At 36.4% G+C, this 26,228-nt stretch overlaps 1 protein-coding gene across 4 annotated transcripts; it reads right to left on the reverse strand.

Moving 5' to 3' along the window:
• On the reverse strand, window positions 1-24,716 carry POLI (DNA polymerase iota). Of its 4 annotated transcripts, none has more exons than XM_047696432.1 (10): window positions 24,563-24,716; window positions 23,052-23,162; window positions 20,954-21,118; window positions 17,802-17,954; window positions 15,437-15,673; window positions 12,712-12,890; window positions 11,483-11,574; window positions 8,916-9,046; window positions 4,229-4,434; window positions 1-2,647 (listed from the first exon to the last, which is right to left on the reverse strand). In XM_047696432.1, the coding sequence occupies exons 1-10, from the start codon at window positions 24,669-24,671 to the stop codon at window positions 1,832-1,834; spliced, it is 2,199 nt and encodes a 732-aa protein (XP_047552388.1). In that variant the 5' UTR covers window positions 24,672-24,716; the 3' UTR covers window positions 1-1,831. The 4 variants fall into 4 exon arrangements, with proteins under 4 accessions (XP_047552388.1, XP_047552386.1, XP_047552389.1 ...); XM_047696430.1 differs by having other exon boundaries at window positions 24,524-24,716; XM_047696433.1 differs by lacking the exon at window positions 24,563-24,716 and adding an exon at window positions 24,345-24,517.
• Window positions 24,717-26,228: the final 1,512 nt, after the last annotated feature.

Here is a 26,228-nt window from a genome sequence, read left to right on the forward strand (position 1 = left end):
TTAAAAAAAAAATAATTTCTGACTGAAATAATGCAAGGATTATTAGAAATTTTTAAAAAATGTATTATCTAAAAAAAAATATATATCCTTTTTACCAGTTTAACAACCTTACCAGTATACTACCTGTAGAAAATTCCATACTCCTTGATCCAGGGTACTAAATATTTGCATATGAATAAGTTTTGATGTTCTTGCTCTAAGTTATTATTTTGATAACCCCAAACTCCCTGTTAAAATCCTTGGTTAGGAAATTGAAAATTTCAAGAAATCTAAAACTAAAACTTCTTACCTAAAATAAAGTATCTTTTCATTACTTTTTTTTTTTTGAAGATTTTATTTATTTATTTGACAGACAGAGATCACAAGTAGGAAGAGAGGCAGGCAGAGAGGGGGGCCGGGAGCACGCTCCAGGGAGCCTGATGCAGGGCTCAATCCCAGGACCCCAGGATCATAACCTGAGCCGAAGGCAGAGGCTTTAATTTAACCCACAGAGCCACCCAGAAGCCCCTTTCCATTACTCTTTATTCACATTTGTATACTTTATTTTTATTATCTTTTCTTTAGATTGTATCTGCAAAGGTTATAAACTCGAGAACAGGACTCTTCTGAATCAGTACTGCGGTATACTTTGATGTGTTCTAGAAATTTACATCTTAAAAATTGTAAGATGTCCACAATCTTACACCCAATTTTTAACCTTGCAGGCAAAAGGGGAAGGCAATTAACAATGGGAAAAAGAGAACACCTATCGATGTAGTAATTTTGTATATTTGTTGTGGATATGATATCCTTAATCTGATCTCCAAAAATAAGAAGATACAAAAACATCTAATCATTACTTAAAAACCCTACACAGACTAGCCAGAAGGAAATGGACTTTTCCCATTATCCAGCATCTTTTTAAAATATATATATTTATTTATTTGACAGAGACAGAGCACAAGTAGGCAGAGCAGCAGGGAGAAGCAGGCTCTCTGCTGAGCAAAGAGCCCGATGCAGGGTTTGAGCTGAGGACTCTGGGACCATGACCTGAGCTGCAGGCAGCCGCTTAACCCACTGAGCCGCCCAGGCACCCAATTACCCAGCCTTCTTACAAAACCTATCACACTGCCTTTCTAGTGTCCATCCTTCCCTTAATCTACCTGGATGGAGAGTTCCTTCTAGTTCTCTACAACATGTACACTCCCCTGCCCAACCTCCCACCTGGCCCCTGCCACACCATTCATTCAATAATTACGGAGTGCTTTCCATGTACAAGGCACTGCAGTAGGCTCTGGTGTACTCAAAAGCATTAATAGGACATACACTGCTTTGGTATTTTTTAAAAAGCGTATTAAATGGTACATAGTACTTCAACGAGATCTGTGTTTTTAGTAGCTGGCGGCAGAATTTCTTACTTATTTGGAAGTTTCCTAATGGGCTGAATTTCTTGAGACATTCCATATTTCACAGAAAAAAAAAAACGATTCTTTGCTATGTCATAGCAATGATTTGGCTAGTCTATTTGTTTCTACACACAGGTGTATGTATCTGCCCCTCTCCCCATTTATGGGAAATGTACTAGCCATGATATTCTTTTTATTGAAAAGCAATATAAAATAACTTTAGAAATAAGAGGATAATTTTACATTATTTCTTGGTATGAGTATATTTATGCTTTGTGCCAGAATTTACTTCCCATAACTACACTTGCTTTTATCTAGAACATTATATATTGGATTTCTACATTATTGAATATCTATTAGTTTTTAATTTAGAGGAGCTTAATAAACTGCTAAATCTGAGAACAATAGCCTTTCCTTTGCTTTCTAGACCTTTTTTCTGAACATGCTTATTTATGTACAATGGGGAAATCTGATGCTGCTCTCTTCCAGTCTGCTAACAGCTCTTTTTGTACCTCTTCTGGTAGTTCGTAGAAAACTTCAGGATCAATGTCAGAAGGAAAGGTAATTTTCTCATCACTAGAATCTTGCTCTTTATTTTCGGTAAGTCTTTCATGATGAGAGACTGTCACTACTGATTCCTTATGGCTATCTGTAGTGCGGTTTTTGGGGAATAGTTGCTCACTCTGCAAATTTGGAAATGAATGGAAAATAGATACAGCAGGGTTTGTATTTGAAAAATGAAATCCTTGAGATTCTTTAGGTCCTTGACTCATTTGTTCATCTTTTAATCTACTGTCTATATAATGTGAATAATCCTTTTGGCTACATGGAGAAGAGGAACTACTGCTATTTAAACCTGATGTTCCTGGTTCACAGGGAGATACAGATATCTGTTTACTACTGGATAAATGATCTGTAGGATTTAAGGGACTACCTTGCATTTGTTTGGTAGAAAAGAAAGATAATACTCCTCTAGAGGCATGTAATGGACAACTTAAGCTTCCTTTGCCTTGAACTTTTTCTCCAGATTTTCCAGAAAGGATTTCTTCTTGAATATCTACTGGAAGCTGCTTAAAGACTTCTTGGTCAATACCTTCGGGAAGTGAGCAGAGTGGGGATTCATCACTGTCTTTTTCTTTGGAAAAATTAGGATCTAGTGGAGCCTCCCCAGTTCTTGTACTTTCAATTCTTCCTGATGGTAGAAAATTCCAATTTGTTTCTTTGTCTTTGGAAAAATCCTCCATATGACTATCTTTCATTTTCTAGAACACAAGAATAACAGAGTAATTAAGATATCTGATATCTTTGAAATATTCATGCCGCTGAAGAGTACTATAGCCATTTTCTGACTGACATGTTTCTAATCTACTCAGTAATTTCATTCCTTTTGGCCAGTTCCAAACTACTAGAGATAATAAATCCACCAAAATTAGTCACACTATTGTGTGCATCTTTAGTCACTATTCTAGGGAGAGGTTTCCTTCCTAGATAGCATTGAGCCAGAAGATAGTTATTTGTTTGGAAACTTGGAAAGCACCTTAACAACGGTGTTTTCAAATTCACCATTCTGTAAATAAAGGAAAGGTAGCCTAGAAAAGTAAATGATTTGCCTATGAGTATCTAAAAAATATATATGCATAGATCATCAAGGGCTGGTTTTCTCAAAATCCTTATTCTGAAGTGTAACAGTTAAGAGACAAAAAAAATATTTCTATGGTAAAATCCAACATCAATATGAAGCTATAACACTGTTTACATTTACATAAAATAAAAATGTAAAGGTACTTTCAGTTCTAATTTTCATAATTTTCTACGTAAATTTTTCACTTAAATTTTCCCTCTGGTTTTAAGCACCAGGAAAATGTATACACAATCAAATATAACTCAGGCAACATCAACACAACAGTAACTGAAAAAAAAGTAAAAGGAAAAGAAATTTGGGACACTATATATACTGTATGCCAGACCTGTACAAGGTACTTTTGCTTATGTTTACCTCACTAATACCACTATAAATTAAAGGCAAAAAGTAAACTCCTTTTTAAATTTCAGTTAATAAAGGGAATAAAAAGGGCCACAGGAAAAAGTACTTTGAAGAGGGTCCTGATTCACTACTTCTGTAACAGTATTCTGTTCTCATTTTAAACTGAAATGTAAATGAAAATACTACTGAAATTATACTGATCAAACATTAAAACAAAGAAAATAATAAAAATACTGTAATTAAGAGTTAATTGTTGGCAAGCACAATTTAGTAAAATATGATTATTTTTTAAAGCATCCCATATTTACTAGACATTTGCTAAGTGGCCACGTATATAAGGTTTTATTCTAGTCACTGGAAAATATGACTGGCCTCTGTTTCTCTACTGCCACACTCTTAATTTCTACAATTGTAGAATGAGTAGTCATACTACATCAATCTTGCTATCAAAATTCAATGTAATTTCAAAGCCAAGAAAAGTTAAATATTTTAACAAAAACATTGGGGGAATGCTGGTAGCTTACATATAAATTAATAGACAAAGATTTTATTTCTGGTATCTAGAAATATTTTCATACTTATTAGCTAATCATATTTTTGTTGCTAAAAAATATTTTAACACTTGTTTTAACAAAACAAGGAACCTCCATAACAGTCTTCTCTTTTATCCAGTGATTCTTTTGTTTTCTTTTCAGATCACAGTACAGTACACTTATGGCTAGCAACCATAATATGAGAGGTACTATACACAAGTAAGGCATTCAAATAATATCATCCAAAAGAATCTCTAAATTGTATCAATGGAACAGAAACTTAGATTTGTAATTTAGCCACACAAATTCAACAAGAGTGTACTTACAAAACTGCGCTTGCCAGACTGTGAAGTTGTTGATAACGATGGTGTTAAATAATAATCAATAGTCCCTTTCTTAGCAGTATTTAATACTTTAAGGTTGCAGAGGCACACACTTAAAAGGGTAAGATGAAATGGCATCTTCACATTCACCATATTTCGAAAAAGTTTCATAAGTATATCAACCATTGGGGTCATCACATCGCAATTTCCTAAACAAAATGTTTGAGAAGACTATAAGCACATTATATCATAATTTATATTAAAAGCTTAATCTAATTCATATTGCTTAGATTAAGAAGTTAAAATCCTAAACAGATATCACTGGGACAGCCCGACATTATATACCACCCTGGGATTATCTCAACACTAATACTAAATGCCAAATGAGTTAAAGTTTTCAAATGATTTGAAATATGGGACTTCTGGTTATGGGAGTAAGCTTTCCCCATAAAACTATAATAAAACTGGACAAAACTGAGGATACGAAAGTGGGCCAAAAGCAAATAAACCGAGAAGCACCGATTTATAATAGCTAGTAGAAGGATGCCTGGGTGGCTCAGTTGGGTAACTGTCTGCCTTCTGCTCAGGGCATGATCCCAGAGACCTGAGTTTGGTCCTACATCGGGCTCCCTGCTCAGTGGGGAGTCTGTTTCTCCTTCAGCCTGTTGCTCCCCGGTTTGTGCTGTCTCCACCCACCCGACAAATAAATAAAAATCTAAAAAGTAAAATAATATAAATAAAAGCCCGCAGAACTGCAGCCTTACTGGCTGGGGTTGTTTGCATCTTCCGCTAGCAATAGTCCTGCCACGGTGAAGCTGGCTAGGAGAGCCAGTAGCTTTGCTGCCAGAAAGAGCAGATTTGATTTGAGGCAGAGGGCAAAAGCCCATTCCCAGCAGTACTTCCAGTAAAGTGAATAAACTTTAGGAAACAACAGGGGAAATCGCACAGCTCTCTCTAGCCTGAGGTTGCAATTGTGGCTGGAGTTGAGGGAAAAATCAGTGGACGAGCCATAAATTTAACCAGGAGATGTAGAAATGAGAGAACCACAGAGGGACTGGATAAGCTCTCCTCACAACCCCAGCTGACTGGGAGACTGCATGCACATGGAGGGGAGGGGAGAAAGGGCCCAAGTTCTCTACACATCACTGGTGGAAATGGCAACAAGCAAACATGGAAGATGCAAGAAGGCTACAGAAAATAAAAGCCAAGGCAGAGTTGAAAATGGCCTAAATTTTGAAAGCACTCTCCAACCCATGCACTTATCCATTTACAGAAGGCATAAGCCTTTCAGGCGCTTTTGGCCTGACCAAAAGCTTTGGCCAGTCATTGGCTAACCACTAAACTATGCAGACATAGACGTAACCTAGGAAGCCAAAATAAAAAATTTAAATTAAAATTAAAAAAGAAAAGAAAGGAAAGCTAAGTAAAGAAATCAGAGGCCACACATCACAGGGGAGGTAGATTCTGCAGCTTAAGTTCAAAGAAGTTAGAAAAGGAAAAGGGGGAAAAAAAAGCCCACAAGAAGAAAACACATCACGGTCAAATTGATAAAAGACAAAGAGACAAATGACTCATCACATAAAGGAGAATAACAATACAAACAATACAACTATCATTATAGTGCAGTACAACTCAGCTCCAAATTCACCCATCAGTACCTGCTCTGTGATAATGCACTAGACTCTAAAATTTTTCACATTGAATATGACATTACACCTTGTCATTAGAGAAGACTGGAAGACCAGGAAGAGAAACCACCTTTCTCTTCCTAGTTCCAGGAACCTGGTTCCACTAATTTCCAATGTACGGTCATTTAATTTTTCTTTCTCCCATTACATGGTTTATTTGTAGTACATATGTGTGGGGACACCTAATAGTGCTTTCCATCACACACATGTGGAACACTCAGTCCCTCAGCAACCTCAAACCCCAGCCTGAGCTTAGTGACTATGTACCATGGCACTACCAACTCAAATGCCGTACATACCACGGCAGTGCCCCCACTCATTCTGCACACCTACCGAATGACTTGCCTCTATCTCAGAGGATTGTTTCCTCCAGGTCTTCCTATGCAGGCACCATACTTTCCGCCTTTGTACTAGCTGAATACAGATGCCTTCACCACAACCACCCACCCAGCCTCAGCTTGCCTGCATTCTAAAGGGCTATTAACAAAAATCCTCCTAACACCAACACTGAATGCTCCAAATCATTCACTGCCTTACCAATGAGCAAGTTCCCAACATCCCAACTCCTTCTGTGTGCCCACCAACCAGCCTCAGCTCATCCACAGATCAAAGGATGGTTTTCTCTTTGTCTAATAACTATGGATCATCTCTGGGCCAGGTAATTCAATGGATTTCTCCACCATCAAATGTTCTATAACCGTACCCTCTCCTTAATGGGTAGAGGGACTCTCTTTTTTAAGTTTGTCCTTCTTCAGGTACTTTTCCACAGGCCTTGAATACCTCTAAAGAGTCTTCTTTATACCTTTATAGTCACTTCCCTAATACAGTTTAATAATTCTGTGAAACCTTCTCTATTCAAATTTTTGTGTGGTTATTCTCTCCCAATTGGAAGGAGATTGATAAAACTATTAAGAGCTGACTCCTCGTCAAAAAATAATGGACCCCCCCCAAAAAAAAATGGAAACTGGAAGATAACAGAATCGTACATTAAAACTATGGAAAGAGAAACAGCCAAGAATCCTACACACAAACAAATTGCCACTCAAAAATGTTATCTTGGTGGAGTCTTCCAAAAATTTTTAGGTAGAATGGTTTGATAGTGATGCTCAATTTTTCTTTTCAAACATAAATGATGCATTTTCTAGGATAGACCATATGCTAGGTAATAAAATTACTTTCAATAAATCTAGACAGGCCAAAATTCCTCAAAATATGTTCTATGATCAACATGAAATTAAAGCAGAAATCAACAACAGAATGAAATTTGGGAAATCATCAAATATTTAGAAACTAAACAACAAATTTCTAAATAAGCTTAGGGGTCAAAGAAGAAATCACCAGGGATATTAGAAACAATTTTGACCTTAATGAAAAGGAAATATAACACATGTTATGGAATGCAGCTAAAGCACTAAAAGGAAATATAAAACTTAAACTTGAATTATTAGAAAATCAGGTAAGTATAAAACAAATAATGTAAGCTTCCATCTTAAGAAACCAGAGGGAAGAAGGCAAATTAAACTAACACAAGCAGAAAGGCAAAACAGGGCAGAAATAAGTTAAATAGAAAGTAGAAAAACAACAGAGAAATCAATGACACAAAAGTTGGATCTTAGAAGAAGATCAATTAAACCTTTGAGTGAGGTCTCACTCAGATAAACCTCTACTAGAATGATAAAGAAAAAAGGAGAATACATGCAACAGCAAAATCAGGAATGAAAGAAGAGACATCACTATAGATCCTACAAAAATTAGACAGAAAATATGGGAATATTGACAACTTCATGCCAACAAACTAGACAACTTGAATAAAATGGATACATTCCTAGAAGATAAAAGTTACCAAAACTGACTCAAAATAAATAGAAAGTCTGAATAAACTTACAATAAATAAAAAAAAAAATCAATTTCCCATTTTAAAATATTTCCACAAAAGCCCAGGACCCTGAACAGCCAAAACAATTTCAAAATAGAACAAAGCTGAAGAATTTACACTATTTAATTTCAAAACTTATAACAAAGTATCAGATAGGGTGGAACTGGTATAACAATAACCACATAAATCAATAAAATAAGAAAACCAAGAAATAAACTTCTTTAGAGTCAATTAGTTTTTGACAAAGGTGCCATGACAATTCAAGAAAGAATAATCTGTTTAACAAATTCTGTTTGAACTGGATATTCACATACAAAAGAATGAACAAGCCTCTTATATTACACCATACTAAAAAATTTACTCAAAGTAGATCTAAGTGTAAAGCTTAAAACTATAAATTTCCAAAAGAAAACACAGGAGGAAATATCTGTAACCTCTGGGTTAGGCAAAGAATTTTTAGATAGGGCACCAAAAGCATTATCCATAAAAGAGAAAAATGAAATACCACTACAATGCAATATGACTACAAGGCCACAAGAATGACTATAATAAAGTAAACTGACAATACTAAATGTGAGAGAGAATGTGAAAGCCTGGAACCCTCATACATTCTTGGTAAGAATGGAAATTGTATACCCACTTGGGGAAAAAGTATTGCAGTTTATCTTAAAGTTCAACTTACCATATAACCCAGCAATTCCACTCTTGGTAATCTATTCAAGATAAACAAAAACATTTATCTGCCCAATGACTTGCATGCAAATACTCATAGCACTGTTTTTCATAAGAGGCAAAAAATGGAAACAATTTAAGTGTCCATAAAGAAGTTATCCTGTTATAACTTCTTGTTATCTTGATAACAAGGTAACTTATCTTGTGTGATAATATAACACATTATCGTAATTTTATCTTCTCTGAACTTGGGAAACCCTGTTAACTGCATTTTTATTTTTATTATCTATTTAAAAACAACAAAAAAGTTTTCCTGTAAAAATTCCTGATAGAACGAAGGTATTTAATAGTTCCTAACTCCCTATGAAGACTCTCCATCTTTGGATCATAATTCTAATACAAAGTTTGTTTTTTTAGGAGCTCAACCTGCAATTATTAGAAAATTAGCCCATACCTGTCCCTAACTTCTGAATTACATGCGATGGAATAGGGCACTGACGACTCTCACGGCTACAATGATTCTCAGATGAATACCGACGGATTGTTAATCTGATTGTATGTGGCTTCCTTCCATCTTGGCATACTCTAAAAGGAAAGAGCAAGCAGAAACAGGGAATTAGAAAAGTATTACCTAAAGATTTTTTTTTAATCTCTAGAGGTATCAGATTTAGTAACTGAAAAAATTATAAATATGGTTGATACCTAGGCAGTAAGCAATACAAGTTTCTGAATAGCCCAAACAAATTTCACCACATCTATGCACCAAAGCTATAAAATCTTAAGTGTAAGGCTCTCAGGACTCATTCAGAATCGAGTGCAATCAGGAAAAGAAAAGAAATAAGATACAATTGTAACAAACCATTTTATAATCCAAAGTCACAAAAAATTAAAAGCAACTTATTAAAATCAGCAGGAAATTAAGAAACTAACGCATTTATTCACTGGTGAAGGCAAATACATGAGAAATGACAGATTTTTTTTTTTTACACAGGGAAAAAAAATTACAAAAAAGAAAAAAATTTTAAATGAGATAACTTTTGTCAAAGAGCACTCCCTGAATAGACCCAAGGAACAGTAATATCACCATTATATGGCAAATAAGAGCAATAACTTAAAAGATCAACAATATATAATATTTAAGTAGTACCTATACATGCATCTAAAAATGTGTTCCATTCAAATGGTCTTAATTTTAGCGTTGAAAAGTTTTAATGAGATAGGAAATTCACTTAAGAAGCAGAAAATCTAATTACTAAAATAAATGTCCTTAAAAATAGTATTTTCTACCCAGGCACCTGAGTGGCTCAGTTGGTTAAGTGACTGCCTTCGGCTCAGGTCATGATCCTAGAGTCCCGGGACTGAGTCCCATGTGGGGCTCCCTGCTCAGCGGGACAGTCTGCTTATCTCCAGCTGACCTGTCTCCTCTCATGCTCTCTGCCTCTCATTCTCTCTCTCTCTCTCAAATAAATAATTAAAATCTTAAAAAAATAATATTATCCTTCTTATATGTATGGCAATGCATTAAAAAAAAATCACAAACAAAATACAAATATTGTACCTTGTTAAACACACTCAAATTGAAGATTCTGAACTGGAAAATTTAGATTTTCCATAATAAGTAATTTTTCTTTACTGCTTTATTACAAAACATCTTGATTGCTGCCTTACTAAGATAACAAGATATCTTACATAACATGTGATATCCTGTAAACACGTTACTAGTTTAAATATCTTCCAGTTAAACTTTTTCTCTTAAGTCATTATACAATTTAAAGAGCGTTACTTGGTTCCTATAACTAATAAAGACATATTAGGAAAAGGTTATATTCTAAGCAAGCTTAAACTAGAGGGCAAATACATTCACACAAACACAATTATTTTTTTGCCAGTAACTTCGATGGTATTATACCTCAGTCACCGTAATCAGGGGCCATGGTGTGAAAGGGAGTAGAAAGCAGAGGTAAGGATAAATGGTTCATAGTTGGTAATTTACAGGTTTAGAGCACCTAGCCTCATCTCTGAGTTGATGCTTCAAATATGAGAGCCTATAAAATTGTTGTGGTTTCTCTACATGCAGAACTCTTTCCAATGGCCAGGCATTTCACAGTAGTCTCACATTTAGCTGAAGCAGAGCAGATGACCCAGTTTCAGAAGCACACTCACAGGCCCAGCCTGCATTGTATCACTGGAGCTGGGTCATTCAGCAGCCCCAGGTGCATGCAGCAAACGATGAGCTGCACAGCTCGACTCAAGACATGAGAACCACATAGCATGTGAGACCAAAGCTGTAGGAAATTTTACCTCACCAGTTTACTGAGATTTAGAGTCATCTAGAAATCTTTTCCTCAGGCATAGTTAGCTATCCTACCCTCATTTACAGAAGCATAGCTACTCAAAACTACTAGACCCCTGACACTTTGAGAAATCAAAGAGATGGGAGGAAAAGAGATAATATTCTTCTAGGAACACTGAGAAATAGATATATGATAGTAAAGGAGCATCAGAAAACTACACATCTTGTTTCGTTTATGCTGTGCTATTCATACACTCATAATCCCCGCAAACTTACAGACCAGTGCCCTGCACTCACCACACACTGACTGCTCACACATAGCCCCACTGAGCTATTTTTTTGTCTGAGTCCATTTTCTTTCACATAGTCTGAGGCAAAGGAGATAATGAGGGTTCTTCTGCTTTCTCCATCACTGGTGCTCTTATAGGTGTCGAGATGCAAGGTACCCATAAAACCCTCTTAAGTAGCTACAGGCACCTTAAGAACCACAGTATAACCACAGTGTTACTAAAATCAAGACTAACGGAAACAAATGAATTAAATTTAGTTAAGGGTGCCTGTTACTATCTTTGCAATAGTTTATAATGTAGAGAAATTCAAAGATAAATGATCTCTCTTTACACTGTTCAGTCTCAGTTAATGTATAAGTTCCAAGACAGAATATCAACTGTATTTTCCATATACTTTGTACAGAATTTATAGAATGATAAGGCAAAATGGAAAATCACCTGTTCAAAAGACTGGCAAGTAGTTCTTCAATCTTATTTTTAGCTTCGACTTCTGATGAACACTTTTTAAATGAATCTTCTTCACTAAAGGACTACCAGAGAAGCACAAATAGGGATTATTGTAAACCTAAATAAGCATATCCAGTTATGTGGATGCGTGCCAAATATTCAGGACATTCTTTTTTTTTTTTTTTAATTTATTTATTTGAGAGCAAGCATGAACAGGGAGGGGCATTGGGAGAAGCAGACTTCCCAGTGAGCAGGGAGCCCAACATGGGGCTCCATCCTGGGACCCTGGGATCATGACCTAAGTTGAAGGCACTGTGCCACCCAGGTGCTCCTCTTTTTTTTATTATTATTACTTATTTTTACTAACATATATATTCAGCACATTCTTTACTAACTTCCCTCTCATGCTTAATTTGAGCCATTTAGTTCACTTTTACATTAACTCTTTTTATCTCCAAGTTACTATACTCCACTAGAAAGTCAAGAAAATTATAAAGCTCTAGCACCAACTCTAAGCTTTATTCTACAATTATAGTGAGGCTCTTAATCTCCTAGCACTTGAGATTGAGTTTAACCTTGGACATGTTATTTAACCTTTCTAAAGTACAGTATCCTCATCTTTAAAAAAAGAAAGGGAGAGAGGAAAAAGGGTATGAACAAATAATAATACTACCTACCTTGAAGCTTTGTTATGAATATTAAATGGACTAAGGTACATAAAACACTTTAGTAAAGTGCCTATGACATAGGAAAAAAAATCAGTGTTAACTAAGTGATTATACTGTCTCCATTTCCTAAATCATTAGACTAATCGGAAAATAAGATTTCTTAAAAATGAAAATATTTTGCCAAATGTATGCAATATAGGTTGTTAAAATTAAGTGATATTTAATCAAGGTAGCCAACTTGAGACAGAAATATTAATTCTTAGATTAAATTTTAAAATATTTACTAATCTAGGGGCGGCTGGGTGGCTCGGTCAGTTAAGCATCCAACTCTTGATTTCAGCTCAGGTCTTGGTTTCAGGGTCATGAGTTCAAGCTCCAGCAGGGAGCCTACTTAAAAAAATTTTACTAACTTAAGAAATTAACCTTCTCATAGGAAAGAGATCATATACTAACCCAGTAAGCAAATTAGTAAGAACATTAGTAAGATAAAGAAATCTTTATCTCAAGTGTGAAAAACAGTATTCAATTAAAATAAGTATCATTATCTTATACCTGAGGTGGTCCTGAGGGCGTCACAGGAGAAGTATCCTCTCCAAAACTGAGCTTCTGGATACGCTGAGCAACTGAAATTCCTAACTCCTTTTCTAGTATTTTGGGTGAAAAGGTTTGAAGATCATGCACACTACTGATACCCAGCGCTTCAAGACGTTTGGCAGTTTTATAACCAATACCTAGACAAAAAGAAATATGGTATTACAGTAGTTTTTCTCCTTAAGATAAAGCTACTACAGTATATACCGAACACATCTTTAAATTCCATAATGAATATTTTGCTAGGATTAAATTTTACTGAAAATTAGGCTGTCCTCCTTCTGCTCAGGGCCTCTTAAATGAACCACTTTGAAAACCTCACAACCCCAGTACAACACAATGAATATGGAGACAACCAATACATGCTGTCTTGATAAAATGAAATGTTTACCACCTGTTACATAACACTTTGGAAATATTCAAGAATAACCACCTGTTACATAATACTTTGGAAGTATTCAAGAATAATAGTTTCAATTCATGCAAAGAGAGACTGTCATTACAGCAAAAAAATTAATTAGCATGTGCTAATCAGCTGACCTGATTCCTACACAAAATATCACACATTTATCCACAAGTCTTATCTGGCAATATTTATTATCCCAAATATAAGAGCCAGAAAGTAAAGGAAAAAAATCTACCCATTAGCAAAACTACCAAAGTTCTTGCACTAAAACTCAGTTATACTTTATCACCTTACCTGGGATGCTGAGGGAATTTAGTACCCCCTTATTGTTCTCATTAAAAAAAAAAAATGAATTCTATAGTATTTTTATTTCCCTGCACAGTAAAAGAAGTAAATCAAAGGCAATGGATTTGGAGGAGAAATTTTTTTTAAAGATTTATTTATTTATTTATTTATTTATTTATTTGAGAGAGAGAAAAAGAACACAAGCAGGAAAGGCAGAAGGAGAGAGGATGAGAATCTCAAGCAGACTCCATGCTGAGCATGGAGCCCCATGCGGGGCTCGATCTCATGACCCTAAGATCATGACCTGAGCTGAAAATCAAGAGCCAGAGGCTTAACTGAGCCACCCCGAGGAGGGCAATTACTAAAGTAGTGTGTCAGTTATTTTCACAGCGGAAATAAAAGAGAGGTGCCATAACCCTAACCCTAAGAGAAAACCTGTAAATAAATAAATACAAGAACTCAAAAAGTAAAGCCAAGTAGTAATGTTATATGATCAGTAGACAGTCCTCAATTTATTACAACCTGACATAGTGACTGTCTTCAGAACAGAGACTCAGAGTCATCCAGAAAACTTCTACACTTATATTGTATTAATGAAGGCAAGGCAGCATACAAAACATTTTGTAATCACACAAACATGAGTTAAAAATAAGAAGTTATGGGTGCCTGGGTGGCTCAGTGGGTTAAGCTGCTGCCTTCGGCTCAGGTCACACATCAGGCTTTCTGCTCAGCGGGGAGCCTGCTTCCCTCCCTCTCTCTCTGCCTACTTGTGATCTGTCAAATAAATAAATAAAATCTTAAAAAACAAATACAAAGTTATGACATCTAAAGGTTCAGCTGACTTAGAAATTCACTTCTACAGAATTCTAATATCTTATTCCCCAGCAAGGCCATAGAAATGAAGCTTAACATATCCCTTATTTTTTTTTTTTTAAAGATTTTATTTATTTATTTGACAGAGAGAGAGATCACAAGCAGGCAGGGAGGCAGACAGAGAGAGGAGGAAGCAGGCTCTCTGCAGAGCAGAGAGCCCGATGCGGGGCTCGATCCCAGGACGCTGGGATCATGACCTGAGCCGAAGGCAGAGGCTTTAACCCACTGAGCCACCCAGGCGCCCCAACATATCCCTTATTAATAGTTTATAAAACCATATTTGATCTTCAAAGACAAAAATTTGTCCCATGACCTCAAGAAAACTAGTTTCCTCATCTTTAAAATAAGAACTTGGCCTAACTGCTTTGGAAGGTCCCTCGTAGCTCTAATATTTTCTATATAATCCCAAAGTAAAAAGGCCGATGCCCATCTCTGGATGCAGTGTGCGGTCTAAGAATATGAAGCAGGTACTAGAAATAAAAGAACGTGATTCCAGGTTATATCTTTCATGATCATATTCAAACTATACAGAAAGTAAGTGAAACTAGAAAAGTACTTTCATGATATGGATGGAACTAGAGGGTATTACACTAAGCAAATAAGTCAATCAGAGAAAGACAATTATCATATGATCTCCCTGATATGAGGAATTTGAGAGGCAACATGGGGGGCTTGGGGGGTAGGGAGGGAAAAAATGAAACAAGATGGGCTCAGGAGGGAGACAAACCATAAGATATGCTTGATCTCACAAAACAAACTGAGGGTTGCTGGAGGGAGAGGGGTATGGAGAGGGTGGTTGGGTGATGGACATTGGGGAGGGTATATGCTATGGTGAGTGCTGTGAAGTGTGTAAACCTGGCGATTCACAGAGCTGTACCCCTGGGGCTAATAATACATTATATGTTAATAAACAATAAAAAATTATAAAAAAAAAAAGAAAGAAAGAAAAGTACTTTCATAGATTTCCTAATCCAGATTCCCTCTAGAGAACGCATCAGGGTTTAGAGTTTTCTCCAAGAGCTAAGTATTCAGACTCTAAGAATTAATAACTTGTATCTCTAATTTTTAAAATTAAAGAAATGCAAGAAAACTAATGTATATTTTTCAATATAAATGTCTTACCAGGCATTTCCTTTACATGGCTCAAACTCTGAATAAGAACTTGAGAACTCTGAGGTAGTAACACTGTTTGTTGATTTGGTTTAAAAACACCAGAAACTAATTTTGCTAGTAACTTATTAGAAGCCACGCCAGCACAGCCAGTGAGACCCAGTTGATTACACATGGCTTCCCGCATCTCTGCTGCAATCTGAGATCCAACAAGCAGTCTGATGTGCATGATGTCATGCAGGTTTATACCTATAAGAACAGCCAATATCATTAGAAGTCACCAAAAAAATTTTAATTTTCTTTTTTACAAATGAGTTTAAAAAAACCCAACCATTTTTACAAATGAGTTTAAAAAAACCCAACCGTCCCCCCGACCCCAACACCATACTGTCACCCGCTTAACTCATCTCTCTCATTCTTCATGGGAATCCTGTAAAGTAAATAACTTCCACAAGTGAATTCCAAGTGCCTGTGATAGTGACTGCATCCTGGGAGTGCTTAATGATTAACAGATTATGAAAACTGATCTCATAAAAAATTTCCTACTGATATTAGTAAAACTTATACTCATGTTTAACTGTAAGCAAGCATAAAAGTAGAAGTATTACACTATTAAGAGAGCTAACATTACAGCTTTAAAGATCTGAAGCTAAACTTTATACATACTAGCTGATTGTGCTACTGAAAACAATTCCAAATCTGTACATAGTTTAAGGCATCTTTTATGAAAAGTGTAGGGAAAATACACAGAAACAAATTTCCTTAGGGGTGAAAATGGTGTTAGAATTATAGGAGACTGTCCTTATCCTCAGGAGTATTTACAGATGAAGTGTCATGCAATTTACTTTTAAAATGGCTGATCAATCAACCAACCAATCAATAAAGAGGGAGCAAGATAAAGTAAATGTAGGAAAAAACAATGGGTGTATCTACAAGGAAGGAAATAAAAAGTGTTCTCACTGTACTACTCAATCAAATTTCTCTGGGTTTGAAAAAAAAAATTTTTTTTTAAGATTTTATTTATTTATTTATTTATTTATTTATCCAACCCACGGAGCCACCCAGGCACCCCTGAAAAAAATTTTTAACAGAATCTTGTGAGGAAGGATTCATGAAGAATCAGACATTTTCTTTTTAGGATAAAAAACCTAGCTCTCGGGGCACCTGGGTGGCTCAGAGGGTTAAGCCTCTGCTTTCGGCTCAGGTCATGATCCCAGGGTCTTGGGATCGAGCCCCACATCAGGCTCTGCTCAGCAGGGAGCCTGCTTTCCTCCTATCTCTCTCTGCCTGCCTCTCTGCCTACTTGTGAGCTCTCTCTGTCAAATAAATAAATAAAATCTTCAAAAAAAACCCCCAAACCTAACTGTCTGTAATATGTTCTAACAAATGCTGAATTTGCTTTGAAAATTATAAAGAAAGATACTTAGAAACTTCTTCTATTCAGTCCTTATAAGTGACAAAAGAGCAGGTTCAGAAGACATATGAAAAGCTTCCTGTCCTCTTCTAGAAGAGAACTGTAGCTCTACCCGTTTTCTTGTTTAGTATCAGGATGGCAGAGAACTAGACTGGAGACTGATGACCAGCTCTCAAAAAAGGGCGATAAGAGGACACATATGCTGAGACCTAGGCCAGGAAGGTCAGGGCAAGTCTTATACAAAAGCAGAGTAGCATGGCTTCCATGTGATATGATAGGGAAGTCACCAACAGAGTTACAAGATGTTTTAAACTCTAACAGATATTCACTGGGGCTTACTGAAGCTTATTTCCAAAGGCATTTATACTTAAATATGTGAAGGAGATGGACTATTTTGTTTTCTTGCTAAGAGTTGGCAAAGATAATCAAACTGATTGGATATCAGCTTGCAAAAGATGGCGGGTAGGCCTGGAAAGCTTCCACAGGGTAAGTCAGGAACTCAGACAGCAACATGAATGTTTGATGCCTGGGGGGAACAGAAGGGAACAAGCAAAAGAGGCAACAAAACACAAATTTAGTTTACCTCAAAATTTTGCTTAAAGACAGTTTCAGGAGAAGCAAAAATTATTCTAAAAAGTGTATCATTAAGGAAACCCTTGTAACTGAAGAATGACTTAAGAGGGTGGGGCTCTTAAAAATGGTTACACACAAACTGTGTCACAGAAATGAAAAGTGCATGGAGCACTGAGCTACACGTCGTCAAAACCTTACTTTCTCCCTACTTAATATGGAATACCAACACCTAATTTTAGTCATTTGAGACAGATCACTGATATAAGGCTATACCTCCAACAAAAGCCATAACAATTTCAGAAAGATAGTCGACTCATTGAACTTATTGAACTCAGTGAACATTAAGATGTAAGTATTTTGAGTTACTAAATAGAGTAAGAATCCACTTACACTGATTATTATATACATGACCCGACACAGTCAGTGCTGAAAGTTCATCACTTTGAAGCTGCTGTAGTCTCTTCTCAACCATTTCTGTTAGATCCACAAAATTTTCATCAAATCCGAGTCTCTCAACAACTGGACTAAATTCTTCCAACAACTCTAAATTGAATAATATTGGTGCACAGATGTTAACTAAAGTCATAACTAAAATGGATTTAACTAGTCTATGCTTAAAAATATTTCAAATATGCTAAAGGTTTAACATATATTCATACTTCCACAATATCTTAAATAAAGTCCTCCATTAACTGGATTTTTTTCCTATACCACATTTTGAGTAAAGGCAATATTTTGCAACAAAATTAGTCCAAAATGACATTCCCTGGACAGATGCTTATACCAGTATATTTAGCTCAATCTCCTACACCTACAATTTCTATACCTGTAGTACATTAACTATCAATGCTTGTAGTTCATTATGATCTTGAAACAGTGGTTCCAAAGAATACAGTCAGCCTAGGAAAGCAGAGACAAGTAGTAACATACTCTAGCTGTATTTTCCACAAGTCTTAAAAAGCCAAAACCAATAAAATGTAAAACTTTGAGGGGCATCTGGGTGGCTCAGTGATTAAGCGTGTGTCTCCGGTTCTGGTCATGACCTCAGGGTTCTGGGATCCAGCGTCACACTCCACGTTCAACAGGGAGTCTAGTCTGCCTCTTCCCCTGCCCTTCCCCTAACTAGTGTGTGTGCACACGGTCTCTTTCAAATAAATAAAACTTCCAGTTATTACTGAATCACAAAGAAAAGTCGGTTTGACCTAGAAATTAACCTCTAAGAACTCACCTCATGGATATCTTCATAAAAATATGCCAAAATTTCTATATGAAAATGTCTACTGAAGCATATATTTGGAAGAGCAAAAAATTGGTAACAGCCAAATAAATACATCACTGTCGGGAAACCATGTAATTTATCATCCAACAGAAGACACGTTTTGAATGAAAAGGAGTGCTTTAATAATTATGTAGGGATAACAGGCATAAGTGGGACACACTGTTTTCATATCACTAAAGGATTGGTTAAATGTGTATGGAATAAAATACAATGTAGTACTATGCAGTCATTAAAAAGAATGAGGAAGAGCTATATGAAGGATATGAAAGATCACTAGGAGGCACAACTTCTGTGTAAAGATTAACTTCTTTGTAAAGATTAACTTCTTCTGTGTAAAGATTAACTTCTTTCAAGATGAATGAACAAGAAAAAGAAAAGATTAACTTCTTAATATTGAGACACATCCAATTTTGCATGGATGCACAAGTGATATTTTCGAAATAGAGTCTTATCCTTGCTTGGCTATCCCTTCTTTCCCCTTCTCCCATTTCACCATTGCCATGTTCTCTCCAGAAGTTAATTAATGTTAAAAACCTAGTATACATCCTTTCATGTTTCCCTTCCTGTTTATATACAGACATATATGTATGTGTAAAGGGAAGGGTTTGGGCCATTGTTCTACACATATGGAACAATATGACACGTTTTTGCATCTTGCCTTTTACTCAACAAGGCATACATATCTCTGAGTCAAACTGCATAACACCAATGTATTCTTTTTAATTGCTATTTAATTTTCCATCATAGAGAAGTTGTAATTTAGCCATTCTCATCCTGATGAGCATTTGTTTTTATTCCATATTTTTACCAATTATGAACCATGCTACAAGAAATATTTTTGTACATATGTTCTCATGACTTTATTTCTATTGAATAAATTCCCAGCAGTAGTATCACAGGATTAAATAGTATCTCTAATTTCAAAAAATGTTTCTATATTACTTTTTGTAAATGTATAATATTTTGTTTCTACTTTCACATTATTTTTTGAAGTATGATGGACATAAAATAATACCTCACTAATTCAAATTTCTTTAGCTACTAATGAAATTTGAGTATTCTTTTTCCACATAATTGTGGACATTGGGTTTATTCTTTTTGTCAACTGCCTATTCATACCTTTCATCCATTTTTCTTTTTTTTTTTTAAGATTTTATTTATTTATTTGACAGAAATCACAAGTAGGCAGACAGGCAGGCAGAGAGAGAGGGAAGCAGGCCCCCAGCTGAGCAGAGAGCCTAATGCCAGGAGTCAATCCCAGGACCCTGAGATCATGACCTGAACTGAAGGCAGTGGCTTAACCCACTGAACCACCCAGGCACCCTCATCCATTTTTCTTAAGTATCTTTTTCTTATAAACTTGTAAGGGTTTTGGATATTATAGTTAACACTTTCATCTGAAAACTGCTACAATTTATAAAAGAACAAGCAAAAACAACAGCAGAAAAGATAAACAGTTGATTCTTACACATTTTTAAATTATATATATAATTGCAATATACCAGTACAAATGTGTTTTCATTTTTCCTATAATTTACTAAAACTCGATTCAAACCCAAACCTTAATAGGGAAGAGTTTATCTATACTATCATATTCAATGTGTGTTTAAACTGCTGACAGTTCTTAACAAATCTAGTTTTGTTTTGTTTTTTTTTTAAAGATTTTATTCATTTATTTGACAGACAGAGATCACAAGTAGGCAGAGGCAGGCAGAGAGAGAGGAAGAAAAGCAGGCTCCCTGCTGAGCAGAGAGCCCGATGCGGGACTCAATCCCAGGACCCCAAGATCATGACCTGAGCCGAAGGCAGCGGCTTAACCCACTGAGCCACCCAGGCACCCACAAATCTAGTTTTTAATTATGTTAATCAAACATTACAGAAGCCTAACTATTAGTGCATCTATTAGTGCATCAGAGTACAGATATTTCCTAATTCATTTAAATTTGTTATTTAAACTTAAAATAAAAAATTTTTTTTCACGTATCTTTTCTATATCTTTCCATTTTCTTGCTTCCAAATTTTGTTTTACATTTTTTCTCACATTTATATAAATACCAGTCACAAGAGACTTCAAATGTCTTCCAATTGTACGTTTTTTGGTCAACATTACTCATATAAAGTCATCGTCTTACATAAAATGTTTTTAAAAGCAGGCAAGACCCAAAATAAAAGTTATTAGCAAAAAGAAAGTGATTTATGGCATTTTACTAATTAAAAGATTCATGTAGTGAATGAGTTATATACAAATTAATGCTCAACATACCTGTAACCTTATATGACATCTCTCTGTAGCGAGTCAAGTCTTCTCCATTAACTAATACCAGCTGTGGACATTTTTCTTTTGCATCTCTGACATTCATAAGTTTCTTAACTCCAAGTTTCCTAGCTTCATAGTTGCAGGTAACCACCAAATATTTCTGCTGAACGCCTATAAAAAGCAAATATAACTTTAAACTGTAATGCAATCTATTTTGATTAAGAATAAAAAGCTCTATTCATTTAAAAAGGATAGCCTCCACTCATCAAGGTTCTATGAAGTAAAATTTAACAAAAATTATCATTAATCAGTATACTCTCTAGAGTTTTCAGGAAAAAAAAATACAAATAAAATCCTTCTAGGACTTTTTTTTCAGAGAATACAAACCAGATTAATTTCTATTAAATTAACTCTCTATATAAAGTCTAGGCCATGTTTTACCAGAAAAATAAAGCAGATCAAAATAACTGAGTACAATTAATTACTGGTTTCTGCTAGAAAAACTTTCCAATGAATATAAAGCAATGTTCTGTTACAATTGCTAACCTATAATCATTAAAGATCTCCCCCCAATAAATGTTGTAATTATTGAACTGTTCTTCATAGTAATTTGCAGAAAATATTAAACAGCGAGCCATCATTAATGGGCCCCCTCCTTATCAATAATGATTAAATTATGATCATCTACAGATTATAAAAACTCTAGTTTACTAGTGGTGGCTTAAGATTACTGAAATTAATTTTCTCTTTACAGAAGTTGACCACTTGTTTATCATTGTAAAAGTAACGTTCATCTAACATATGTAAAATATAAACATGTAGTAGAAAAAAAAGGTCATGTCCATTTTACCAATGTAAGACATATGTTTCTAAAATGTTGATATTATAAACAGGGAAAAGAAACATTATTTCACATAAAGATTTGTGATATATCAGATTATGCCACAAAATAGAATCTCTGCATCAAAAGTCATAATTAAAGATTCATCAGTGAACTACATAAAAAAAATAGGATTGGTAACTTCTTCAACTAAAAAACCAGTCTTTTAATACAGAATTAAATTATATGGACTCACCACTATGTCACCAGCCCAAGTTAAATAGTCACACACATTAGTTGAGCATAACTGAAAGACTACTTTTGCTTTCTCCCAGAAACTTTCAACATCACATTTCTCACTTCCAGATAATAATTTATTCCTGTGTCTTAATTACACAATACTTTTTTATTGAGCATTATCTACATAGCATCTTGTGTTAGATTGCTACTAATTACAAATGCCTTTAGGAGAAAACTTATATCCTCTAATCCTAACTCCTTGACATCCCTGGGAAAGTTTAAAGATCCTAGACTGATACTGGCATACCAAAAACTAGTCTTCCCTTTGCTCTTCTTTTGTAAATCAACTAGGCTGTGCCTAACTGGGATTTATCAAAACCAAACGAGGCACAAAGGTTAGCAGCAGGTGAACCAGAATTGCTCTTTACGCTTATACTAAAAGATAAATTCTTACTACATGCATAAAAGAAATCTTTGGAAATTTAAATGACTTTTCCAATTTAAGATACACATGTAATAGAAATGTTAAAATAAGCCAACATATTAATAAGTAAATCTTCAATGTAAAGTTTCTCTTTGCCTTTTATTTAAAAAGATTCTTGCATTTTTATGGAAAACTTAGACTCTCTACCTCTTAAGTATTTAGGGGCCTGTTCAAAATCCAACTTTTTTGTCATGTTACACAATCCAAGAGTTAATTTCAAAACTGGAGAGGATAAATGAAAATGTCCATTAGAATGTGATGGCTTTTTTTGAGATAAGAGATTATAAAGTTTCAACCACTGAGAACAAGACTAAAAGTTCATTATGGTCTTTCTGTTCACATGTTCAGTTGGCTATTCTACTTGTATAAAATTCACCATTTATTAAATAAGGTTTGTAAATTTTATACCTTGTAGTGAAGGAAAATTTACTGTCTATAAAGGACCTTAGGAATTGCTTCCAAAATCTTTAATATGGTTAATCAATCAGAATATAATCAACATAAATGAATGAATAATACTCTAATACAAAACAAAAATTATTATTAATGTCCAAAATTACCTAAAGGTTTGCCCTTCAGTTCTGGATTTGAAATCATTTCTACTTGTGCGTAAAAGCAATCCAGATCCACATGTGCTATGACTCTGGATGAAGAACTTCCTTCTGGCACCACTTGATCATGAACCAATGCACAATATGCAAAGAAACAGAAAAATATATTCAGGCTGCTTATCATCTCTGAGCAATTGGCAGTTCCTTAAAACATGGTAACTGAGAAAGACGAATGCAGAATGATTTTAAGTTTTATCCTGGATTCATGTATCAAAGCATCTAAAAATTATAGACATGAGAGAAACTCCATCTACAGTAGCATCTTCAGTCCTGTTTACTATTTCTTTGTGCACTCCATTTTTCTCAGGCTAGAATTAACTCTGAGGCAAAAAATCTTGATCAATAATAGAAGCAAGAGGTAATCCTATCACTTGCAAGTTTCTAACAACATTCAGAATAAATCATAAGGGGAAGAAAAGTTTAAACACTGATTTTGACCAACTAAAAATTATTCTAAGTGGCATGCTCTTAAAAAAAAAAAAGAATCATAAATACAAAAGGGCAGAAGCCAGACCTATGGGTTCCAATGGACTATATTTAGTGCCCATATGATAGCAGGATTATCTAGTTCAGTGCTGAATCCCAAATACCTGGAAGAGTGCCTGGTATAGAACAGACTACCAATAAATACTCGCTAAATTAAAAGAAGGAATAAATATTTCTCGAATTTTAAAAAGTAGCTCATGTCATGGGGTGGGGAAGGCATGGGGGATAAGAGAGGAGATTCCAGCTTTTACCCAGTTAAAAACAAGGCAGGCTAAGTGCAATGTGGTATTCTGGTCTGAATATGGCACAAAAACTTTAATGGAAAAAACTGGTACAATTGTACTTTAGTCAAGAGCATTATGCCAGTGTTCACTTCTCAGTTTTGACACACGTACTACAGTCATAGAAGACATTAACATTAGGGAAAGGCACTTCTGCAACTCCTTTAACATTATTCCTAAATTTAAAAGTTAAAAGGGGAAGGGAAAGCCGGGAATTAGAGCCTTGGCCCCAGGCCCTGGGGTTGGGCAGTATAAGGTAGAGCCCAGAGGCTGGAAGTGGGTCACGGAGAGACGGCCACTGCAGATGTGCCCCGTCTTCGGTTCCGAGCCCAGCCTGAGCCCCAGCCTCTGCCAAGTGCGCGACAAGGCTCTCTACTTCTGCAACGTTACACCTTCCGGGGACCTCTTAGGCCTTTCACCGGGCGGTTTGGGGGATCACAAGTGCAACCTCGACTATCATAATTGACACGCCCACCCTAGTCCTATTAGGCGAAGCCATCCTTTCGGGATCTTGGCCATAAAACACCAGGTAGCGGAGAACAGCTCTTTCCATCAAGCCGGGAAAACGAAAGGACCAGAGCGAGGCGGGGACCGTCGCGCCCCAACGGCCGCTGCCGCCCCTTGGCCTCCGCCCGCCCCGCCCTTCTTATTTACACCAAGTGAGGCCGCCGGGCTCCTCAGGCCCGGGCGCACCGGGCGAGCCGCCTGCCTCCCCCGCCTCCGCGCGCTCCATGGCCTGAGCCGCGTCCTCTTCCTCGTCTCGGCCCGCTTCCTCTTCGGGCTCCACCCCTAGCTGCTCCATCCCGCCGAGGCCAACCGCAGCGCAGCTTCTGGCCGCTTCCGCCCGGTCTCCAGGGAAACCGCGAGCCGACCGCCCCCAGCCGCTTGGGCTTTCACGCCTGCGCAGTCCAGGCCGACCGAGCAGTTGCCCGAAGGGGCGCGCGTGCTGGGAATCGTGTGGTGCCACGTGCTGAGGTTCCATCTCACCCAGTCGAGGCCGGAAGTGAGGGATTGCAGTCCCAAACAGCAGTTTTTGTTTTGTTTTGTTTTTGTATTTTTTTTAGATCTTTGGAGTTAGTCCCATACCACAAATTTTAACTTTTTAGCTTTGCAAAAAGGCCAGCCTGTTCTCCCGGTAACTGTTAGCACAATTGGTAACCCTTAGATTTGTGGTGGTGGAGAGTGGGAGAAAGGGAGGGAATTACGGTCAGAGCAAGGCGGCCACGTAAACTAATATGATTAGCAAGTGTGCTAAAGTTTGTTGCATTTTGTTTGTTGTTTGATTCAAAGACACTGTGGCAGATTAGACCCCTGAATTCTTAATCACGTCAATAGGGTTGTGATATATGCGTTTTGTAATCAGATGCAATTTCCATCGCAGAGTCCAACTTTCTAACTGAGTGACTTTGGGCAGCTTGCCTAACTGCTCTGAGCTTCAGTTTCAAGGCTGTTAAAAAAAAAAAAAAGTTGTTCTCAGTGTCTTGAGATTGAATGAACAAATGAAAACTAACATATACCTTAATATTCCCATGTATGTAAAACACCTGCCATGTAGAAGGTGCTCAATAAATGTTAATTCTCTTTGCCTTCTGTTAAGATGCTTGTGTGCTTGTGTGTGTGTGTGTGTGTGTGTGTGTGTGTGTGTTCCAGTAGAGGAAATTTGGACATTTCTCTGTGTATCTTTGTATTTGTACACATTCACACATATATTTTGCTTTTTTACAGGATTCTGTTCTTACAAGTAGGATCTGAGAACCTTGACAAGCCCTTTAAAGGACATGCTGATGCATCCTTAAGAATGAGTGACCTATAATACTGGGGCTCAGTTTGGAGACCAAGTCTTCCTCTTTGGGTATTTTGCTCTAGACTTCTGGACCAGGTCTCCCATCTAGGATCTAAAATAATTAAAGCTATGCTGTTTCTTTGTGAATGTTGTTTGATTACTCTGTATAAAGAACTTTTCAATTAAGTGCCTTTTTGGCCACTAAGTGCCTCTTGAGCTATCACCAAGCGTTCAATTTCTTATAGAAAACTAAGGTAATTTTTTAAATTCCTCCATGCTGAGAATGATACAAACCCCTGAAATGCCATGGCAGAGTAAAATATCTCCTTTATAATAGCTCTAGGCCCACTAACACTCAACAACTTGAGTAAAGTGAGCCAGCATTGAAAACCAAGCCACACAGTCGAGCCCTCCGTGGTTAGTTACATTTATTTACCTGTGAATTGTCAAATTGAAGAGGGACTTTTAATGTAGTAGAATAGACAATAGGAACCTTGAAAACACTAGGGGAGCAAGCAGGGCTGGGTTTATGAGCATATAGCTGATGCAGTAACACCGAGAGAGCCCCATGCTTGG

This window comes from Lutra lutra, chromosome 12, assembly GCF_902655055.1.
Source record: "Lutra lutra chromosome 12, mLutLut1.2, whole genome shotgun sequence".
Taxonomy (NCBI): Eukaryota; Metazoa; Chordata; class Mammalia; order Carnivora; family Mustelidae; genus Lutra; species Lutra lutra.